Source organism: Mycteria americana, chromosome 6 (assembly GCF_035582795.1).
Source record: "Mycteria americana isolate JAX WOST 10 ecotype Jacksonville Zoo and Gardens chromosome 6, USCA_MyAme_1.0, whole genome shotgun sequence".
NCBI classification, from domain to species: domain Eukaryota; kingdom Metazoa; phylum Chordata; class Aves; order Ciconiiformes; family Ciconiidae; genus Mycteria; species Mycteria americana.
In genome coordinates this window covers 55,809,054-55,831,184 of record NC_134370.1, presented here as the reverse complement: position 1 = coordinate 55,831,184, position 22,131 = coordinate 55,809,054, and the positions used below count along the sequence as shown (strand labels likewise).

Below are 22,131 nucleotides of genomic sequence, written 5' to 3'. Positions count from 1 at the left end.
TTCAGCATGGGTCTAATTTTCTTAATTACCTCTGCATAACAATATTTCAGTGTTCATATATTTGAACATAAGGAATAAAGAATTTTGGATTAGAATTTGCTTTATAAATAGTCACCACAGCTGGTGCTCTAATACTCCCAGGGATAAATGTCATATAAGCTATCCCATCTAGGCAGAACTGTTCTATAAGCAGACGCTGCAGGTAAGAACAGCTGTGATTCATAAAGAAGCATGATGAGGCTTTTCGGATTTCCTTTGTCTTCTGAGAATTCAAAAGGAAAGAAAGACATCATGGTTCTACCGTAGAATCCAGGCAGCCTGACTCTTCAGCACAAGATGCTGCCAGGGCAGAAAGGCTCTGGGGGCTCCTAGGGGCGCACACAGCGCGCCCTCTCTCTTAGGGGCGTCCCTAAGTGACAAGGCGCCTGCCTCAGAGAGGGTCAAAATAAGAAGTAAAAATAAATGTATTCAGAAGCAGTCATTTCCTGGGCATAGAAGAAAGTTAGTGAACATTTATTTCAAATCTTCAATTCCCAATACTGTGATTTCAAAGCCTTGAAATACCTGTGAAATATCTTTTCTTTCCCATTAAGTATATGCAGTGCCGGTGGAGTTCCAGTCTTTTAGGGAACAATATAGACCAAAACCCAAAGTCAAACCTACCTAAGTATTGTGAGAGTTCAGATTCCATTGCTGTTTTGTTTTTATTCTCCCTAGAGACCCTGTAAATAACAGCAGTAATTACTGTGGTTTCATTTCCAGTAGTGTAAGATTTGCACGGGCACCACAACTCTAAATCCAACTCTGTACCTAACTCTGTAAACCGCCTGGCCAATTTTTCAGTTGCTTTCAAGTGGCAATCAGTAATCAACCTGCTAGCAACGGAAACCTTTTAATCCCTATAGGACATAATTTCCTCGCTAATTTAACTTGACTGACTTTGGTCTAGAATGTAGTCCTTTGTAAAAATAGCAATTTGCCTTTTGACCAACAGCAACTGCATTTTCATAGTCTTGTCATACGTTGAAATACTGGCTTCAACAAATGTTCAACAAATGTAAAAATGCCGGGAAAAACTCAGTAGTGCAGCTTTGTCAGCAGCTTTCCAGACTTTTGAGAACAACTGTGCTGAGAACCACATCTTCCACACCCAATGAAAATAAACCAAACTAGAGAACTTGCATGGGTGTTTGACAGTAGTGGGACACAGACGGAGTTTTTAGGTGGGAAATAATTCCACGTACATAAATGATATATGAGTACATGTTTGGGAAAGTTCTATGAGTTTCAATGATAAGGCATGTACAGTTTACTGTCTACCTCTTTTTATGACTTTAAGTGCCAACATCTCCCTAGCCGCTCAGCCTAAAACAAGGCACTGTATTTATGTCTTCCTTGTTTTGAGCCACTTGTCCGAGACACCGAAAATAAAATATTTATCAAGTAGCACTTTTACTAAGGAAAACTTTTATTTCAACTGTGCAATCAATCAGTATTTAGACAGCAGTTTCATAAACATTTGGCATTTAAACTTCTATTACTTTTTGGCATGACCTTGGGGTAGTATATAAACAACCCTGGAGGGGAAAAATGAACCAACACACTAGGTAACATTTACTAGAATGGTAGAAAAAGAAAAATAAATCCACATTATTAAACAAAATAGTTTTTAAAAGACGTTAAAAAGTTACATTCAAATCAGGGCAAGCATTAGCTTCCCTCATGCAATGGAATTCACAGAGCTGATCCCCTGAGACAAATATAAAATTAATACAATTCAGCTCCATCCTCCATTAGCCAGTCAGCCATTGCTGCCCTTAGAAGAAAATGGCACACGGAGTGAAAGGATCCAGAACACCACAATATGAGATACATACCTGGCTCCTACACTGGCAATTCATTCACAACTTTAAAAAAACCCAAAAGCCAAACAATCAAAAAGCAACATTTGTATAAGTCAGTTTTTCATATACAGTCAGTCTTTACTGAAAACACACCAGGCAGATGCAATGTGGGTATATGCAACCATGAAAACCTGAAAACTTCTAGAAGGAGCACAGCTCACAATGGAACCAGAGGGCCCAACACAGCAAACCCTTAAGCATGTGTTTACATCCCTTCTGAGTCAGTTAGGACCAGCCTCAGTGTAAATCTAGAGGAATTCCAAAGAAATAAACTTACTCGCATTTGAGCCAAATTGAATTTGTGTTCTTTTCATATTATTCTCTATTAACAGAAAGTTATTTGGTTTTGGACTTGTATTGAAGAATAGTATTTTTTGAAACACATGTTCCAAAATATACAGTTACATAAATAATATATTTTTAACATGTTATTATAGAAAGGCGCTCAATATTTCCTGCAGACAGTCAAATTCCTCCGCTTTAGAAATTCCTTGCTATTAGCAGAGCTGCAGTTGCAGCAACTAATAAGTGCGTAACAATTGTTCAAGCTAAGAACTACCTCTTTAGCAATTACTAGGTGTAATTCTGCTTTCAATGTTACCAGAATAAATTCAGTAAATTGATTTCTGTGAAACACCAGAGTTACACCTGTGCAGCAATCTTTTCAGTTGGTGTGAATGAGATTTTTGGCTAAACATAGAGTGCCCTACAAAACCTACTGACATTCCCCATGTTAGGAGATGGACTTTTCCCTCCATTAACTTCATTCTGTAACGAATAAAATGAGCAAGAGCTCCTGGTCTTAGGGATTACAAGTTTGCTCAGAGTAACATGTTACTGAGACCCAGCAGTCCATGGTAACTATTCTTGTGTATGCTCAGGTTGCAGCAAATGGTAAGTCATTCAAGTTGACTTAGTTTGCAATGAAAAAGAGGTAAACTGACTTGAAATGCTCAGTATTTACTACAGGCTAAGACTGGATGCTTGGAGAGTTACAGTGGACCTCTGATGCATGGTGACTTGTTATCTTACAAAACTCCATTTGCCAATGGGAGTTTTAACCACAGAAGAATTCTGTCCTTTAAAAATCATAAAGATCTTTGATGATGTGAAGATTTAAAAACCAACCAAAAGAGCTGATTTTGTCTGTCCAGACCATGCAAAATTAATTTTCCCATTGACTTAAAAAGAAACAGGATGAAGACCCTGATTTGAATAAGGTAAACAAGATTTAGCTCATAGTCTAAAGCAAGGAAATAAAACCAAAGAGGGAATAAACTATGAAAAATAATTAAAACCAGGTAAATAAATCTCTTGACACTCTTTTCTGTTAAAATCTCTTAAGTTATACAGAAAATGCACAGCTAATACAGGAAATTATTGAAAGTATATGTAGATTTTTCAAGTTTCTCTTACAAAAGCAGAGCGATTACAAAAAATAATCATCAACTGATAGGCCCTGTTCTACACAGCATGCACATTCCCAATTCTCCTAGGTAACTCCTGAAAGACGAGATTATTTTTTATTTGTTAAATATGAAGAAAGTACACAAGTGTTAACTGTGGGCAGATTGAGCACTTGGTTTTGGATCCAGGTCCTGCAGAACAGGCATTGCTGTTGCAATTGAAGGGCAGAGTCCTCACTTGGAAACACAATTAGCATGGTAAGCCAGTTTCAGGATTTCCTCTGTAAGTTTTGAGGCTTTTCAAGTCACATCAACTGTAACATTTTTGCTTTCTTTTTAAGGTACAAGGGTTGCATATACACTCATTACACCAGCCATGGCTCTCAAGTTCTTAATACACTTAAACAAAATCAATTCACATAGTGTAACACTAAATTCCACATTTATGTTCATCTTCCAGAACATATTTAGTAAAATTCATAATTAAAAAATGATATTTTTTTTCTCCAGGACCCAGTTTCTACAGACATAATCAAGAAAAAAAATACTGGAAAACCTGAAACCATTCTGCCTGCTGTGTTCTGTCAGCTCTTTCTAGGCAAATGGAATGAACAAAGTTTACATGATTTCCTTAGCCACAGGTATAAACTTTTAAGAAAATTAATATCTGTAATATCATATCTATAATGACATGTGCTGGCTTCAAGGATATGAAGCATTTAAACTTTGAGCCCAATTTTGCACTGTTACAATCATGAAGGACTGATTCTGCTATTGAGTTCAATAGAGAAAGTATCAATTTCTACACAATTTTTCTGGAGATTCCTTTGCTTACATTGGAGTTTTCAATCATACGAAATTTTCGCTTGCAAAATCTTGTGATATATTAGTAATAGGCCATGAATTTTGAGGAGAATATATTTTTTGTTCTGTAGTAATCATGACTATCTGACAAAATAAAGGGAAGCACATGAATGTAGACTGGGTTCTGGAGAAACATATTATATTTGGTTAACATAAAAATAAAGAAAAAGACAGAATAATTAATGTCTAACTAAGCTTGCCTATATGCTGAGGTAACCTTAAATATCTTTGGTTTTCTTTATTTGCTGATAAAAAGTACCTTAATAAAACATTAAGCGATTAATAGAGTTCTGGATGGATTGCTCTCTAACACACTGAATATTTTAATCTCTTCGGCTACTGAAGTTACAGCATCTATATTAGATTGACAAATTTCATACGAAGTCTCTTTTTCTCAAATTATCCATGGGTTAAACTACAGAGTGGGTCTCTGGAAGGAAAAGTTTAGGATTTAAAGTATTTACCTGTAGTGAGGGTCATAAAACTACATCCGATTATCAGTACTTACAGCAAACAAGTCTTTGGAGAAGCAAACAGTTACCATCTGCATATCAGCTCTTTCTGAATGAAACTAACAAAAGAGGCTACTCTGAAAGATGAAGTGTGAAACTTCATGCTACAGTTACACATTCTTAATCTAGTTTTGATTAATTCACACTTTACCTAACTAGAAACAGTACTCTGCTGTACACTAAACATTCTGCCTGACGAGACCAAAAATAAATCTTTGGTGAAAAGGTTTTCTTTTTCTTCAGCAAGTAGATAAAAAACTGTTCAAAAATATTTTTTTTTAATACTGTATTGTTGATCAACTACATGCTGGAGAAAAAAATTACACTTGGAAGTCTTTGGAGATATCTGCTGGTATTATAACTTTCTTTAAAGGCTCTTGTAACAACAAGGTAGTTAAAATTGTAGAAGCATACAACTCATCTATGCAATCAACTACTACAATCAAGAAGCCCTATTGTTTTTTGTTAGTAACTACTTATACAATAAAATATATTCAGCTCTTCAAACCTATAGCTTTTAACTAGTTCAATTATTTTTGGACAATATGTGGCTTCCTTCTCTTCTACAGAAAAGTCTTTGGTATAAGGTTATTTTTAAAGCGTTTGAATCAACACTGTTATGAAAAGGTGAATGTGTACTGTCTGGTTCAGAACTAGCAACAGTTACAAGGTAAAGAACTACAGTAACTAGAGGCCGATTCATCAACACAAAACAGACAGAACAGTAGGGCTTTTTGATGATGATGACTTCTGACCACCTTTTGATACATGAGGAACAACACGAAAGTCAGCCTGGCCTACCTTAAGGGTGACATCTTGGCCCCAGTAAAGTCAATGGGAGTTCTGACAGACTTAAATAGAGCCAGGAGTTCCTATGGCTGCTTTCTCACAACATTACATTTTAAACTTTTTTTTTTTTTAAGTAAAAACTTATGCCTAATTTTTTTTTTCCTTTTCTTTCTCTCTTTTATTTTCTTTTTTTTTTTTCTTTTTTTTAAAAAGTAAAACAGGGAAAGAGGAGGAGTGGAGAAGAGGACTGGATATAGATACAGGCAAGTTTATAACATTGGATGATTCCAATCTCCTCTCTCTCTCTCCCTCTATCCTATTAAAAAACAAAACATGATACCCTGTCAGTTTGCTCCACGTTTCTGTGAGGCAGTTCAAAAGTAACAAACTGTTCCCTGAGTACAGGAAAAAAAACAACAACAACAAAACCACCCAAAAAACACTAGATTAACTTTTAAAGGAGGTAGTATAAAACAGGAATTGTATGGGGTCAAGGCAGTAGCAGTACTCACCGCTTTCAACAGACTCTTCAACTAAAGCTCTGGCTTTTTGATTTCTCACAGTGGCCTAATCAGAGTTTTAGATTGGCATGTGGATAAAGTCACTCCCTGAGCTAAAATTCCTGGCTAACAGCACACTAGGCGAAGGCAAGGAGCAGGGTTGCATCCTAACAACAGCTCTGAGACATACTACAATGTTAGCAGTGCTTATCAGCACTCAAAGCTGGGTAAAAATGAACTATAACTCATGATACAGTTTACTTAAAACATCTAAGAAGCATTTAAGGCATCTTTCTGTACTCCAAAGCAACTTTATGAATACTAAAAAGGCATAAGGCAAATCAGTAATTTCATAATATATAATGCAAGGCACCATTGCTAAGAAGTACTGCGATACTGGAATACTCAGCATTATTATCTATTCCATGACTCTGAGGCAGAGCCAAACTGTTTGGAAATGGTGAATACTTCTTCATTTTGCCATGCTTTTTAGCATTAACTATCAGTAAGGGGCAACATTTGTCACTGTGGGGAACACAACATGTCCCAGAGCCCTAAGCATACATGCTGTCAGCAGTTGCTGGCACAAGTTGCTGGGGGAAAGGCACTGTCCTAGGCTTACTGGGGTTATGAGAAATCAAGAGGTACAAAAGATTTCATGTGGCTGTATATGTGGAAGCATCAACTCCGGTTTTCCCAGTTTTTAACATCCTCTATGTCAACCACATTAAACCATGACATTTTATACTTTGAGGTTTCCTTCTTTTTAAAGGCAGAGCTTCAGCTAAACAATCTTGTTCACCTACCTATACAACTCCCTGATCACTGAGCGCACACACGTGCACACATACACACACACACATTCTACACACAACTGAAAACACAAAAAGAAACCCAAAGTAAAACAACACTACTAGGAAGTATCATCAGTTCCATAGCTGAGACCAACTAGAACACAAATGAGGTAAAGCAGTCATCAGTCAGAGTTCACCTCTCGGCAAACTGAGGTAGATAGTCAGCAAAAGGGCCAACAGCCTTCCCTTTGCTCCAGTGACATATTTTTAACTTTAGTCAGAAATCTTCACTGTCCTTTCACATTTGTTGACCACTGAACATTCAAAATGAGTGAGTTTTAAAAAACAAACCAAACAAAACAAAAATACCCATTCAACAGAAATATGGGATCACCTGCTAGGTCAGTCAGGCTTTCCACAACAAAACTTTGGCTCCCTGTTCATTGTCCTTCGAACAGACATACACTGCAAGAATGTCTGGCGTGGCCCTAAGGATGTCAGTTTTGCACCGCAGAGGGTGTCTGAAGAGGTGAGGTAGGAGTCTGGTCAGTAGCAAACGGCAGAGGAGACTCTGTGCAGTTACTTATGGCAGGGCTCATCATGTTCGTACCCAAGTCACTGCTTACAAAAGGACTGGTAGTGGGAGGGGTGGCACTTGTCACAGAGGAGAGGTGTATCTCATTGTTGGACTCGTGAGAAAATCTTCCAGAGTCACCAGTCTCGTGGCTTCCTTCGCTGTTGGCCGAATGCTCCGTATCAGCAACAATACTGAATGGCACCTGGAAATTAGACTGCTGGCCAGGAGAGCTGGGGGAGTCATCCTCACTGATCAGCACAGTGGTGCCTGGCTGATACAGACACACCGCCTGGACAAATCTTCTCTGAGGCTACATAAAAAGCAGAGAGAAAAAGGTTGTTCAGCCTCTGAAAAGCTGAGCCATAATTTGAATTTTTACTGCATTTCCTATCTCCTATTCCGCCAGAGTGCCTCTACAGCATTGGCTCAGAACAATCTGGGCTTTCCTACAGGAGGTTAAAAAGAATCCATCTCAAGTCTTGCTCACACTTTTCTTTTCCATAATAGATGAAATAATCCCTTCTAGCTAAGCATCGCTAATCAAGAATGATTTCACTGGAGAGAATTGAATGGTATTTTAAAAATATACTTGGTAGAGCTCTGTCCTATCCCTTCATGCATATTCTTTAAGCATTACTCCTTGGGCGGTAGCAAATATTTTGCTTATAGAGGCATTAGAAATATGCAGCTGCTTCTGGAAATATTTTGGAATACGAATTTACAACATGGATATCAAGACTTCCTATTCCTTAAATGTACAAGAGCACAATACAAGTTACAATTCAATAAACATTATTTAGATGCCCCATAGATGTGAATTTGCATGATAATGTTCAGGATTTGGTTTAACACTTCAGTTTTAAACTGTTATTTTTCTCATCCAAATAGCAAATGTGTCGTAAGCAACAATTTCAGAAGCCAGACAGTTCTACTCAGATTCTCAATTTCTTCAGTACTTTGGGTAAATCATTTAATTTCCCTCTTTTGGTTTCTCTTCAGCAAACAAAGTTTTAGCTGTCAGGGTAGGAGGAGATTCTTTATATTTTTGTATTATATTTATTTATTAATATATATTTAATTTGTATTTATATTTATACAAAGTGTCTGCAGATGTAGTACTGTAGATGCTATGCATAGACCCAGTACACAGAAATCCTTCTGCTCACACATAAAAGGGCACAGGCAAGGAAGCAATCAGTTAACTGTAAAGAGTTACAGTATCTGACAACTTGGGACAGAAAATGAAACTTCCATAAGACTTTACTACAAGGTAGAACACCATCAACCTTAACACAACTGAAACTACGCAATTAAAACTTAGGCCACTAATATGCCTTTCCATAAATAGAAAACTACATATCTTCTATTCCAAACACAGGGTATTGCAGTAAAGATTGCGCATCTCTGCCCATTAGACCAATTACCTCCTCAGTCTTCACCTTCTTAGTATCTTGGAAGAACAGCCACCTTTTCTTGCAGTTAGCCTTTGTGACAGGCCCATAGCTGTTAATAATCAGATCAGATCCCCCCTACAATAAAGGGAGACACACAGACATTTATTTTAACAAACTAAATTTCTAAGATATTTGAAAGTATTTTTCTATGCCTACCTATTGGCTCCATACTGAAAAGGAAGACAAATGAAGTCTTAGTGCTCAATCACATTTCTGTGGTCTGGTATTCATCTACTGCTTGACACAAGTCAATACCAGATCCACTGAATCTGGCAAGCCCACAGGCCAGACCCAACAGCTATAATACTGCAAACACACAGCAAAATATTCCAGCCACTGCTCTTGCTGTACTATTTTGAATGTGACCATTCATAGACATAGGGTCTGTGCCTGTACTGGGGTCCATTTCCATTTCCCAGCTCTTGCATATATCCTCAGGGAGCAGCTCCATTCAAGTTTGCAGTGTGTACAGAACAAGCCTTAAATCAGTATGTCTGCATGTGAAAGTAAGGCCAATGTGGTTTTGTCACACTGGACTCCTGGACTGTAAGATTCTACACATCCACTGATAGATCCTGCCATCTAGATTAATTTATAATTTGACCAAATATGAGTTTATAAAATGTAACATTGTCTTACCAGTAAATATACAGAAAAATAATATTTTCTTTAATACCTGCTTAGTGTCATACTTGACTAGATAGTGCACAGGCACTTACAGAACTAGGTGCTGAAAAGGACTCTCTCACCTATCTCCTTGGACTAGCAGAGGCCACCTAGCAGCCCTAAATCTATGGAGCTTTTATCCTTTGATGCTGTAGCAGAGCCAAACTCTGTGATCTGCAGAGTACAGTGTAAGACAAGTGTATTGAATCAGATCTCTAGCTGAACTTTAAGATGAGTCATGAAAATTTGACCCTGGATTGCCAAACTTGTGCTTCTCCCATTAAAAAAACCTCTTGTGGATTTGTAGCGTACATATTTTACTTTTGATAAGGACTCAGATGTTATAGCAATGAACTCTAAAGAAAGATTTCTGTTTTGGGAGTGAGTAAAGCTCACAGTACCTTAGCATCGATGAAGCTGTTTCCCACTATCATTGGCAATAAAGATTCTTCATTCTCTGCAATTCCTTCAATACTCTTCTCCACCTCATTAGCACTGGCTAATGAAATGCTGGTATGTGACAGCTGGTCAGTGCTTTGCTGCACAGGTTTAGGAGCAGATGTTTTCCTACACAATGTTAAGCAGGAATAAAATTGACCCACAGGAAGAAAATCCAAAAAATCAAGGATAAACTTTAAAGCTATTATTAATTAAGTAATATTGGTATATTCTTGGCATTTACATTTTGTCATATGATACTCCTAACTCTCATGGAATTTCAATGTTATTGCTTGTGATAAAAATAACATCTGCTTCCAGTTAATCATACACAGTAGGCTACAAGCTTATGTGCAGACAGAAATTGTCATGATTAGTAATATTCCTTGGAGGAAGTAACCACTAATGATATTAAGACCTTTCTACCATGCTACACAGAGACTGTCTCCCAATCCATATTTTTTCCTGCATGTATGCTAAAAAGCCCTTGTTACTAAAATATACTTTCAGACAGTTTTTTAATTTATTATTTCAAGTAACTTATATTTGTTCTGATCCCCAAGTTATGGGCAGAGTCACTGGGCCAGTTTATGCCCCATAGCATAAAGAAGACAAGACAGACAGATGGTGGCTTGCACCACTGCAAAGAAACTGCATCATGGAACTGCTTTATGTCAGAGTTCCTCTTGTCCAGCAGCACCAGAGCAACCCAACTCTCCAGCCTTGCAAACCAGGTCTGGGCAGGCTGAAGGGTTAAGCAGGAGGAGCAGATCGTGTAAAGCAGCATGCTTATCTGACTCAAAAGGTTTTTTCATTTGGAAACATGCCTCATACTTAGTTGAGGCCTAAGCACCACATGCCTCAAAGCACCACTGACTGACTCTGTGGGTTCTTCCTTCTTTTCATTGGAGAAGGGACTCAGGTGGAGTAGGAAGAGCCAACAAAGTGCTTTGTTTCCACTGCTGGTAGGAATAGGTGAAGAGACAGAGTACTTCAGACAACTTAGGACTCTTGGAGAAGAAGGCATGTCCCAAGAATCAGTGCATTGAGAAAGCAGTCTTCAAGAACAAAAACATACCTGGCTTTACTGCGATAAATTAAGATCAGGATGCAGATAAGGATGCAGGTCAAGGCTATGCAAACCCCAACAACAATGCCAGTCATTGATTTCTGGTCCAGATGGTAATAGTCAGAATATGCTATAGCAAAAAAGAACATAAAAAGACTCAGTAAATAAGAAGAGTTACCCCCTGCTCCCTGTCAGGACATTAATGGGGTTACAGTCACAACCACAGAGACAAATGCTTCCTTTTAATGAGATTTCCAGACCTTCTCTGTCATACATTTTGACACTTCTGAAAATAAAACTTGTAGACCAAACAAAGGTGTGTATGCAGTCCTGGTGTGGGAGGGGAAGAAGGGACTGCCCCACACCACAGCCTCTCTGGTGACCTACAACACGGAACAGAGGAGCTCTCTCCAACCCCTTCCTTACAGGGTGCTACTAGACAGCAAAGGGAAAAGGCCTGGAGAATTCCAGCCACTGTCACCTAGGAGGGTTCACTTTGGTTTATGCTTTGACATCATATGCCTATTAACCTAATCCTGAGGGCATGACTCTATTTGCTTATAACTGAATTCCAGGAAGGGAGAAAACCCAAGCAAGAAAAATCCCTGTGTTTTAATCACAATTCAATGTGTACCAACAAGGAAAGGTTAAAAGGTTCATGTACCTGAATAATTACTAGCTCTTGTCTCCCCAAATAGCTTTAAAATCTGTAACAAGTCACCAACGTAAATCCTCTTCTATGTCAGACAAAGACAGTAATGTTCTTCCATTCTTATATGGAGAAACCACTGATGTTACCTTAATTTCCACGAGGTAACACATAGTTTTCCCCAGAGAGCTGCAGATGGAGCTGACTACTTTGGTGAAAATATAGCTGGTATATCACTGACTGACAGGTTGATTTGGGTTGCTGGTATACCAGGAACCAGCAAATTCCAACAGATTTATCTGAGATGCCATGTCATCTCTGCTGGGCTGTCTGGTTCTAACTGACCCAGTGCTACTGGTATCTCAAGCCAAATAAAGGACTTAAAGGAAGTGCCTTAAAAGAGTGGCAGCAAAGCTGATATTGATGTAAAATTCAAACAGTTGTGTATTCTCATTTGAAAGGTAAACTTCCAACTTCTGAGCAAAAGAATTAAACCAGTTCAAACCATTGAACTGAGATAAAAATTCCAAAATGGTTTCACTTAGAAGAAAATGCTACACTGTTAGGACTGCCTCACATAAACCAGAATGGTTTACCCAGAAAGTGGTTACAAGCTAAAACAAACAGGGATCTTTCTTCCCAGTACTCGTGACAGCAGTAATCAAAACATTGCTACTGACTTGTGGAATCTCCCAAATCCAAGCGTTTAGGTCTCTGATTAGACTCTGATGTCTCCTTTGGCAGGACAGCAAGTTCTACCGCATTCGAGAAGGGTCCTTCTCCCACTTCATTGGAGGCTGCTATTTTGACCAAGTAGACGTTTCCTGCTACAAGGTTTTCCAGCAAAGCCATGGTCATTGCTCCTATGAAAAGATTTGATAAACAGTTCCAGTTAGACAAAATCTGTGGTAACAGACTGAGATTTAGACATTGGGACCTACACTTTCTTTCCAATAGCACCTCCAAATCTTGTTTGAGGACTGTGATCACTTCCGTATGTTCTAACCTGCATATACAGGGTACAGAATGAACACTGGGGTTACCTACTTGTCCCTTTGGTCCTTTCTCTCTGTACTGCTTGAACACGACGCACTGTGAAGTGCCAGTATAGTTCAAAACCAGGAGTCAAGTATTGGCTACAATACACAGCATACTAATCCTAAATCTAGCATTAGTTGCATTTCAGTGTGATAGCATTTATGTTGTGATCGTATCTGTGAGGAGATGCCCCAAGCATGAACCAGACTTTCAGGCAGAAGAAGCAGAATGTTAGACCTCTCTCATATACTAACCTATGTGCCTCTCCTAGATCCACTGTACCGTGAATGTGAATGAAAATTGTCATAACAAAATAATTCAGGTTCAGTTTATCAAATTTCAGGTCTAGTTGGTAAAATGAACAGGACAGATTTGGAAGAGTACATTATACCATGCTTTTAAAATAAAATTAAACCCTATTTAGACCTGCATAGGCTTCCTTGATTACTGTGCATCTAAACCGTGCTACTAAAAATATTACAGAAAGATATGTCTCTCACATGCTAAGGATTCATTTCCTAAAGTCCCTGAAGGCAGGAAAAACAGATTAAGAACATAAATAGGATTCACTTGCATTGTCCTTAGACTAGCAAAACTCCTATCAAAGTCAATGAGAGCTTTGCCTGTCCAGGGACTGCAGACTGCTGCTTAAAATTCCAGTTCCTTTCTAAAATGCCTGTGTTTCTTCCTACCATAGAAAAATACTGCTTTTCTTTCCCTAAATAGTGGCAGTTACAGGACCAAATCTATCCCTTGTTCTCTTTCACATATTCCATTTACTTTCTCAGACTGAAGTCTAAATGTCAACCTTTCAAACCAGTTTCAGAAGTCAGAATTTATAGTATCATGGGAGCGTATAAAATATAAGGTTGTTGTGTTGACAGAAAAGATTATACATTTGGCAAAAGGGAAGCTACTTCAAAAGCTATTTCAGCTCTTCCATAAAAAACACCCATTAGCTGAAAGCATTTGAAGTAAAATGTGAGGTATCTGTAACCAAAGGAGCTGTAATATTTAGCACCAGCGAGGGCGAAAGGTCACGTTTCAATATTACAGGCTCTTTCCCAACAGCTCCTTTCAAATCTGCTGCCTTGCTAAAGCAAGTAAGCACTTTGTACTGATTTACTGCACACCAAGTGTGTAAAGGCTGTAACTTCTGATCCACTTGAAGAGAACTAGGGAAAAGGGGGGAGGTGGCTGGAAGATAACTCACATCACGAATCAGATTTTCTAATCCTGCCATGCCTAACACAAGTTCAGTCAGCGTTTTGTTTCTTAAGTTGGACTGGTAGAAATTTTCATGCATAAACTAAAGCCCATGCTAGAACTTTTATAGGTGGTAGGGTTGGTTTGTAGTTTTTTGGTTTGGTGTGGTGGGGTTTTTAATTTTTTTTATTTGGGGGATGTGTCTTTGGAGGTATGGGAAAGGAATGGGGTTAAGATTTCACAAATCTTCTGCAGAACAAGTTTAGTGTCAAGACAAAACAATGCTATTTATTGCATAGGGTTAGCTGACCTTATCAGAATAAATGCATTAAAAAACCCAAACCCTGCTACTACCTCAAATTACCTGTGAAAAGACTGTCACGGGACTATCACAGTATTTGCCCAATTTTACATCTACATACTAATTTTCTTTCACAGACTTTTTCATCTGTACTTTAACTAAGAGCATTACAGATTGTCCTAATGTGTCAAGATTCCTGAATTCCATGCCATGCCTCAAACCCTAATATATCTGTCAAAATACAAAATTAGTGACTCTAACATTGATGGACATAGTAATACACTGAGATTTATAGCTCTCCATTTGCTCATTCCCTCCAACACTTTCAGTATGGGAACACATGAAAATGTTTACTGTTATTGCCAACCCCCCATCTGAAATATCTGTGGTAAAATTCTATTTGAGATTCTGTTCATTTTCACAGCCATGGCTGAGCTGAAGTATATACCTGAAAGCAATTCAGCCACTTTGCTGCATACAACAAATACAGCGTATCATCACCAGAATGACAAGATTTATTCTTCAAATATAAGCTCTCTGTAAGTTTAAACCTGCTGGGTTTTTTAGTGAGTAAAAATTAATATTAAATTGGTCCTTTAATATGACAACTTTACATCACTGTTTCTTTGAACAATTTAATGGGACAACTTTATATCACTGTTTCTTTGAACAATTTTAATAGTGAAAAACCATGGGCTCAATCTTCCCCCTATAGTTAGACCTCTTTGATATTTCAGAGACTAGTTATTTTTCACAAATTTTGCTTAAGGTTAATAGTCATTTTACTGTTATTCTTCACAGCTGACCATTCTATCTGAGGCCAGCCCAACAAATACCATTCTGCTCCAGCAAAGACAAAGTGGCACTGCCACCTTTCAAAATGGCTGTTGGTCCTTCGTCCTCTCTTCAGGAGCAGCACAAAGGACAACCACCGTCTTTGAACTAAAATAGTTCACTCTCACTGATGGTGAAACAATTGTCCTCTATGAGTGCATACTCACTAAGTTTTATGAATTTTCTCCACAGAAAATTTAAAGCCTCACTCTCTGCTGACTAAGCTTTCAGCCATGAAACAACACAGAACAACAAAATGGTAACTCTTCCTGGGCAGTCCTCTTAAATAAGCTACTCAAGCACATCACTTTACTCTGTAACACTGAGCCTCCCTCTCTGGTTTAATACATTATTAGAATATTATCTATTCTGAACTGCCCCTGTCTATTTTGAATAGCAGCTGAACAGTAAATGCCTTTTCCTTTTTTTCTGGCTATAGGAGAAATCTGTTCTTGATGCAGCTCTCCAAATTGTAGTATTATTCTAGAAAGCGCCTATAAAAATTTAGACTATATCTACATCTAATGACAAAGATGTGACTGCAGTTCATATCACCATACCCGAGTTACTGTTAGATTACCTAGCCGGGGCTTAGCAGTAGAATAGAGCCAGAGAGTTAAATTGAATTTGCAGAGCAATTTACTGGGAGTAGGGGAAAGTTCATTAAGCAAACTGAGCTAACTGGATTGGCAGTGATCGAAAGAAACATATAAACCCACGCAGCCACAGAAATAAATTTATTTCTGGAGAGCAAGACATCTCAGAGACTTCAGATTTGAAAGAGTGCATTTACAAAATGAAACCATCACAATCATGGTTACAACAGAACTAAGATGGATGTAATTGGATTTATGAGACATTTTGGTTCACATGTGCACACTGAGCTCCAAAGCAACACCGACAGCCCCTCTCCCCTCACCTTCTGGGTATTAATTGGTTTTTAATACATTTTCATCACAACCATGGGAATAGTTCTAAACTAATTATAAGTTTAACGTGAACATTTATATTAATTTATTTCTTACTGTAGTCCAAGGGAGCTGAAAGTAACAAAGTATCTTATAAGTAGCATCGTTGTTTGTCCAGTTCATAGGTTTATGATTTTATTTTACCTTCTCTGTGCAACACTTGCCATTCCCCAGCAATCCAAGACTTCCTGGATGCATACAGGATAGTATATCGTGTAACAACTGTTTCAGGACCATCAGGTGGCTTCCAGGAAACCAAAGCAGTATCATCCTCTATCAAAGTCACCTTCACTCCTACTGGAGGGCCAGATGGTGCTGTGAGAACAGTAACACAACGCTATTAGGCTAACCTAATTTACATGCAATTAAATTGCTCAGAAAGAAACTGATGTGCAGACCTAATGGCTACTGCTACATCCCAGATAAACAACATATAAACAAACACATTCTGGTCCTCAAGAGAAACTCTCTTGTTAACTCTGATCTGGTCAACAGCTTAGATTTCGTAAAAACAAATTTCATATTTTTCCTTCAACTCCAGAAGGAAACAGTTACTGACAAAAAACCACATCATTACCCTGCGAATGGGTATATCCCAAACATTGCAATGCTGAGAACATGAAACTGAAGTTTTTGATTTCACTGACCAAGCTGACAGAAAAGCAAACCAGCAGCTAGGGCAGGAGATATGTAATATTCTTACATTTTCTAAAACTTCTAGTTTTTAAAGTATGTTTTCATAACGCCTATGAATCAGCCATGCCTCTTCAATACATATTTTAATTTTTTTATTCAAGTTATTTCCATTCAGTGGTTGCTAATGGTGTAAGTATATCACATTTTATATAAAAATTGTTGCTGATTTTAGGTAGATTTTGAAAAATAATTTCACAGTTCCAAAACAAGGATTTTCCTGACAGCATTTTTCTATCTCTCACCGAGAAGAGCAAGATCTGTATCTCAGAGGAAAGTATTTGTCTCCCCTACAGGCAGCTTAAAATTAATAATCAATTTTTCAGCCATTTGGTTTACAGAGCTTTCTTTTTAGAACCATGTGGTCCTCTCCCAGTGCCTTACCTTCTGGAAGGGTAGTATGGTAGACTACTGGACTCCAGGGACTAGAGAGCTGATCCACATGCAGCCGAACTGCAAATTCATACATGGTTTTTGGCTCCAGACCTTGAACTAACATGTGAGTCTCTGACCTGTAAAGATGAAGGAATAAAATAAATTTAATAGCAGCAGTTGACTTGAAGATCCCAAACTCAAATGATATCTCTTAGTCACTGTGAGTAGATTCTTACTGTCAGTTCAACACAAGAAAAACCAGTTCACGTCCAGACACATGGTCCATCTGTGCTGTCTACCTGAAAATGTAATTGTACTAACCCTGGAGCTCTCTGGAGGATATGATGTCTGCTGTCAGTTGACTTGAGCTCAAGTTTTCATAAAGGTTGATGCACAAGCAAGTCCAAGAGTATTATTGCCCAGATCACCAGAAGGTATCCCAACCTCAGCTCTTTCAACATTTGTCCATAGGACACTATGCTTCAAGCTGAAGTAACAAGCTACAGCCAGCACCACAGCACATGCCGTTGGCTCCATCTTCCTGGATGTGCTTCTCAGTTCACAGAACAGACATACATTATATGTGCAACTTCCCCTTCCACTTATGGCCTCTATCACCTCATGTTTAGGGGATATCTGTAGAATATGAATGTTCCCCACTCATCTTGTAGTCATATTTGGTAATTTATTAATTGCAAAATTGATTATATTAATAGTAATATTGCAGTTTACTATTTTATCACTAAGTCAATTGTAGACATTTTGCTTTATTTTGATTCAGGAGGCGGGGGGAAATCCTTCCTATACATCAGGGTTAATTCCGGGTGATAATACCCAAGTTGAGATTAAATCTCAATTTAAAATGGTGTTACTCTACAGGTATTGCTTTATTAAATCTCATTTAGTATTTTCATCTTCCATACTGCAAAGGCAGTCATGAATATTTGCAATAGTCTCATCCTATCACAAAAAGCAGCATTCATTGCTATGCTCCATATTGCACACTAAGAATTTTACATGGTGATTATACTGTGTCTAATCGTTAAGTCAGGAGTTATACAGCAGGGGATGTGTTCTTTGAAGAGAAAACCATCAATATTTGGATGGAAACTATTTTTTAAGACAGCATTTTTCTTATTTAGAAGGCTTAAGGGAGCTACACATATATGGATTCCCTCAACAGCACCATGGCCCCCAGCATAGGCAGTCACAATGGAGCAAAGTCTTCTGCTCCCATACCACCTGGGCAGAGAGCTGAACACCAAGCCTAGGCAGAATTTCTCCCCTTTTCTGCCGTTCTGTGGCTCATGCATTGCTTCTCTGAAAAGCAAGCTGTAGTTCCTACTCAGCTTTCACCTGGCAGGGTACCACACACTCAGGAATGTGACATTCCCACAATAACATGCTCAGCCCCTCAAAACTAAAAAATTCTTGTTTCCAGTCTTAAAATCAGACACTGGACTAAGTCCCATCTTTGCCCAGACAAGCTACCTATAAAATAGGTATTCTCTTTTGTTTGGTTGAAGAAGAGCTTACAATTAAATTCAACTTAGCTAAAAAGCCATTAAAAATTCAAGAGCTCGTGCAGGGATCCAACACAAGGATCACAGGTAGAGAATTAAGCTGTTCTACAAACACATCTTAAATAACCCAAGAAACAGAATTAGCAGCCACTGGGCAAAACACACAGTCCTCTAAGGGAGATAAAAGTTGTTACAGTAAAAGGCAATTAAGAGAGGGCAGGAAGAGTAGAAACTGAGTGGGAAGGATCTGGAAATGGGAAACCAAGACTCATTAGTAGTGCTGCACTTACGTTTGAAGGTAGAGAACCAGAGAAGCATTCTGCAGCCCCACTGGGTTGCAGCGGATTGTGTAGTTAATGACTTGCGCAGATGTAAAGGCAGGCTTTCCCCAGTGAAGGTAGATAGAAGATGAAGTGTTAGCTTTGGCATAGAGGTGGTGAGGAGGTGGTGGTGGTGGCACCATGCGATCACGGACAGCTGTTTAAGACAAAAAAGGAGCATGAATTATTTCATTAACTGTATACAGATACTGGTAAGATTAAGAGACAGGTCTGAGCCCACAGGTTTAGATTCAAATCTGCCCCTACCCAGCACTACTTTTATTCAGACCCAGGAATCTGATTCAAGCTATTAATGATCCCTCCTAACCCAATATGTGTCACATATTACTTCTGTAGTCCCACTTGTTTAGTCAAAAACAAAGTCAAAACTATAAACAGAGACAAGGGAGACAGATAAATCTCTCATAAGATACATGATACGTCACTGGTTAGATGATGCAGACAATCCAATAGGGGAGGAAAATGTGCTTGGTAGCTATCTTGTTTCCTCAGCTGCAGTTCATGAACACAGGAGACTGTCTCAGTTGCAGGACGACTAGGATAGTATTTGTAACAGATATGATCTTTCTGGTTCTCCATTTTACAGTGAATTAATTGATTATTTATAGGTTAAAAACACAGAGCTGCTGGGACCCTGAAACACCTCAGCTCTTAATAAATTCTTCATGCAGCTACAACACTTACAGACACACCCCGGAGTGCTGACTGTTTGGTCTGCCTGATAACCTTCTTCCATACTGTTATATGCCAGCAGCCTTACATGATACTTTCTTCTAGGATCTGCACAAAGAGAAAAAGCATAATTAGACTCAAGAAAAAAAATAAGGATTTACAGACTTCTACAGATAGTGAGATAACCTGATTCTCCTGCAAGTTTGGCTCAAAACTTGTCTGCTACAATCAGCAGACTGATGAACTGACTGGATGCCTGGAAGCCTGTCTTTTCTCCAGCTCTGCGAATTTCCCTGAATCTTTCCCCAGACTGCACTAGAATCAGTCACATATCTCCCAGTCTTGCTTGCAATAGCCCAAAACTAAAGTTTGTAACAGAAATCAGTGGGAGTAGGATAAATATTACATTTCTATCTGTAACAAAATCACACCTTCACAGCTACAGAGCTAGATTTAATAGTATTTTTCAGCATATTGAAAGTGATAAAGATTTGTTAAATAAAGGCTGTAATAAAGTTTTGTTAAAACAAACAGCATGAGGTCCACAGAAACCAACATTTATTTCTGGATAAGCAGGCTGTAATGAAGCAGGGCAATCAAAGCAAATGCAGGAAGACAGGACCCAGCAAAGAAATGGGAAATGTTTTGGTTCCAGGTTCTGAGAGAAGATATACTGTGAAACAACAGTGATTGTTAACAATGCCTTTGACTCACAACTTCCGCTTCTATGTGTTTGCTTGAAAGCTGGTTCTGGCATTCTTAGAGGGTCACTGTTCCTGGCTTGAAGGGTCTCCCTATTTCCCTGTCTCTGGCCATGTCTTTGGGTACCCGTATTACAGTTTGCTGCTTCTCTCAGTTCTGTTAGTGATACACTGGCCTTGATCCAAGTGAAAAATTACTACAAAGAAATGAGTTAGAAAGGGGCCTTGAGCTTTCTGTAAGTGGAGATGATGTGGGGTACCCAGAGGCAGGGAGGAGTGCAAACCACCAGGATGGCTGCACTGCTTCTCTGCAGCGTACTCCCTTGCAATGGTATTTGCAACAAATCCCTTCCATACAATGAGGATTTGCAAGGTGGTAGTGCTTCCTACTAGTACATATGAGCTCTTCTGGGTTCAGCTAAACTTAACCCCAGTACTGACGTAGGTATTAGGACGTTCTCCTCTTCTATTATCATGAACCTATTTCTTTCTATTAAGATTTTCAGAAGGTTCAGATGTTATATAACAGTGCTGGTCTTATTTCTTTTTTCCTTGCCCTAAAATACCATAATACCCCTTCTCAAAATAAGCTCTCCTCTTTCTCATTTTAGCTGAGATTTGACATGGCCTCTCTCATGAAGTAAACAGGAACACAAATCCCTGACATTTCTTCAATAGAAATAGGACTTTTGTTTACATCAGATCGCTAGCTCCCTCTGCAGTCTCTGCACCAGCAATACAATCTTAACAACTCTCAATTTGATGTTTCCGTAAAGATGGCATAGTATTTTCATAACAATGTACTTTGTAAAATCTTTTCATATTTATTTTGAAATAGCCAATCTTCTTGTCCTGTAGTTCCCAACATCAGCTTCAAATGAGATATCGCTAGGTAGTGTTTATATCTCTATGTATGTTTATTTTTAAAAGACTATTTTACCAAAATCTCAACGTCGGTGTAAAAGAAAAGGGAGTCTTAAAATTGGATTAAAGTATTTCTTTGATGTGTTTAACACTAATGGTAGCATAGGGAAGAGGAGCCCATTCCCATTTTTCAAATAGACTTTAACATCACAAGTAGACAATACAAATAACACAATCTCAAAAAATGAGGTTTTTTAAACTAGAGTAAATTTCTCATTTGCTCTGAAGTTTTTTTCACTTTGCAACATCACTTTAGCAATAGATGATGTCAGTTATTCCTAGCCAACAAATTACAATCAGAGAAAAGAAGGAGATGGACACAAACACACAGGATAACCTTAAGCATGTGATCAAAGAAAATATGGAATTTTAATATTGAAAATTCAGAAAGATAGTAAGATATTATATGGAAGTCATTGCAATCGCTTAAAAATTTGTAAAAAACAAAAAACATGTGAAGGGAAGATGCATTTAAAAAAACTGAGCCCAACCAAAAAGATAACTGCACTTCAGAAGTACCAAGTGATTTGAATACAAAATGAAGTTACGGTGACTTATTGAGGCAAATTACAGCATGCATCTCGGAAAAGAAGAAATATATACCTTACCAGGCTTCTTAACCTGTGGTAGAAATACATATATTTAGCACATAACTGAAATATTTAAAAACAAAGCCAAAATTTTAAAAAGAGGCCATCAAGATGTCTTTAAGATCTCATTAGGATTATGCTTTAGAGGTTGTTATAATAATCGATTCTCCCATCCGTTCTCAGAAAAAACTTGAATTCGGGTTCTATTTAGCAGACCCTTGAACAGATTCCACATAAACACGCGGCACCCAGCCAGCCAAGTGTCACAGTCTATCTTTTTCTTTACAAGTTCCTGCAGAAGAGACCCCTGCTGAATTTCCGCAAGACACAGGATGACAGACAC

At 38.3% G+C, this 22,131-nt stretch overlaps 1 protein-coding gene across 1 annotated transcript in view; it reads right to left on the bottom strand.

The window, feature by feature from the left end:
• Positions 1-5,731: 5,731 nt before the first annotated feature.
• Positions 5,732-22,131, bottom strand: part of PRTG (protogenin) — an 88,227-nt gene continuing 71,827 nt past the window's right edge. Inside the window, 9 exon segments of the mRNA XM_075505968.1 lie at positions 5,732-7,656; positions 8,771-8,875; positions 9,868-10,033; positions 10,983-11,103; positions 12,303-12,485; positions 16,114-16,284; positions 17,047-17,174; positions 18,851-19,037; positions 19,586-19,681. Coding sequence (XP_075362083.1) covers positions 7,258-7,656; positions 8,771-8,875; positions 9,868-10,033; positions 10,983-11,103; positions 12,303-12,485; positions 16,114-16,284; positions 17,047-17,174; positions 18,851-19,037; positions 19,586-19,681 — 1,556 coding nt within the window. The 3' untranslated portion in view covers positions 5,732-7,257.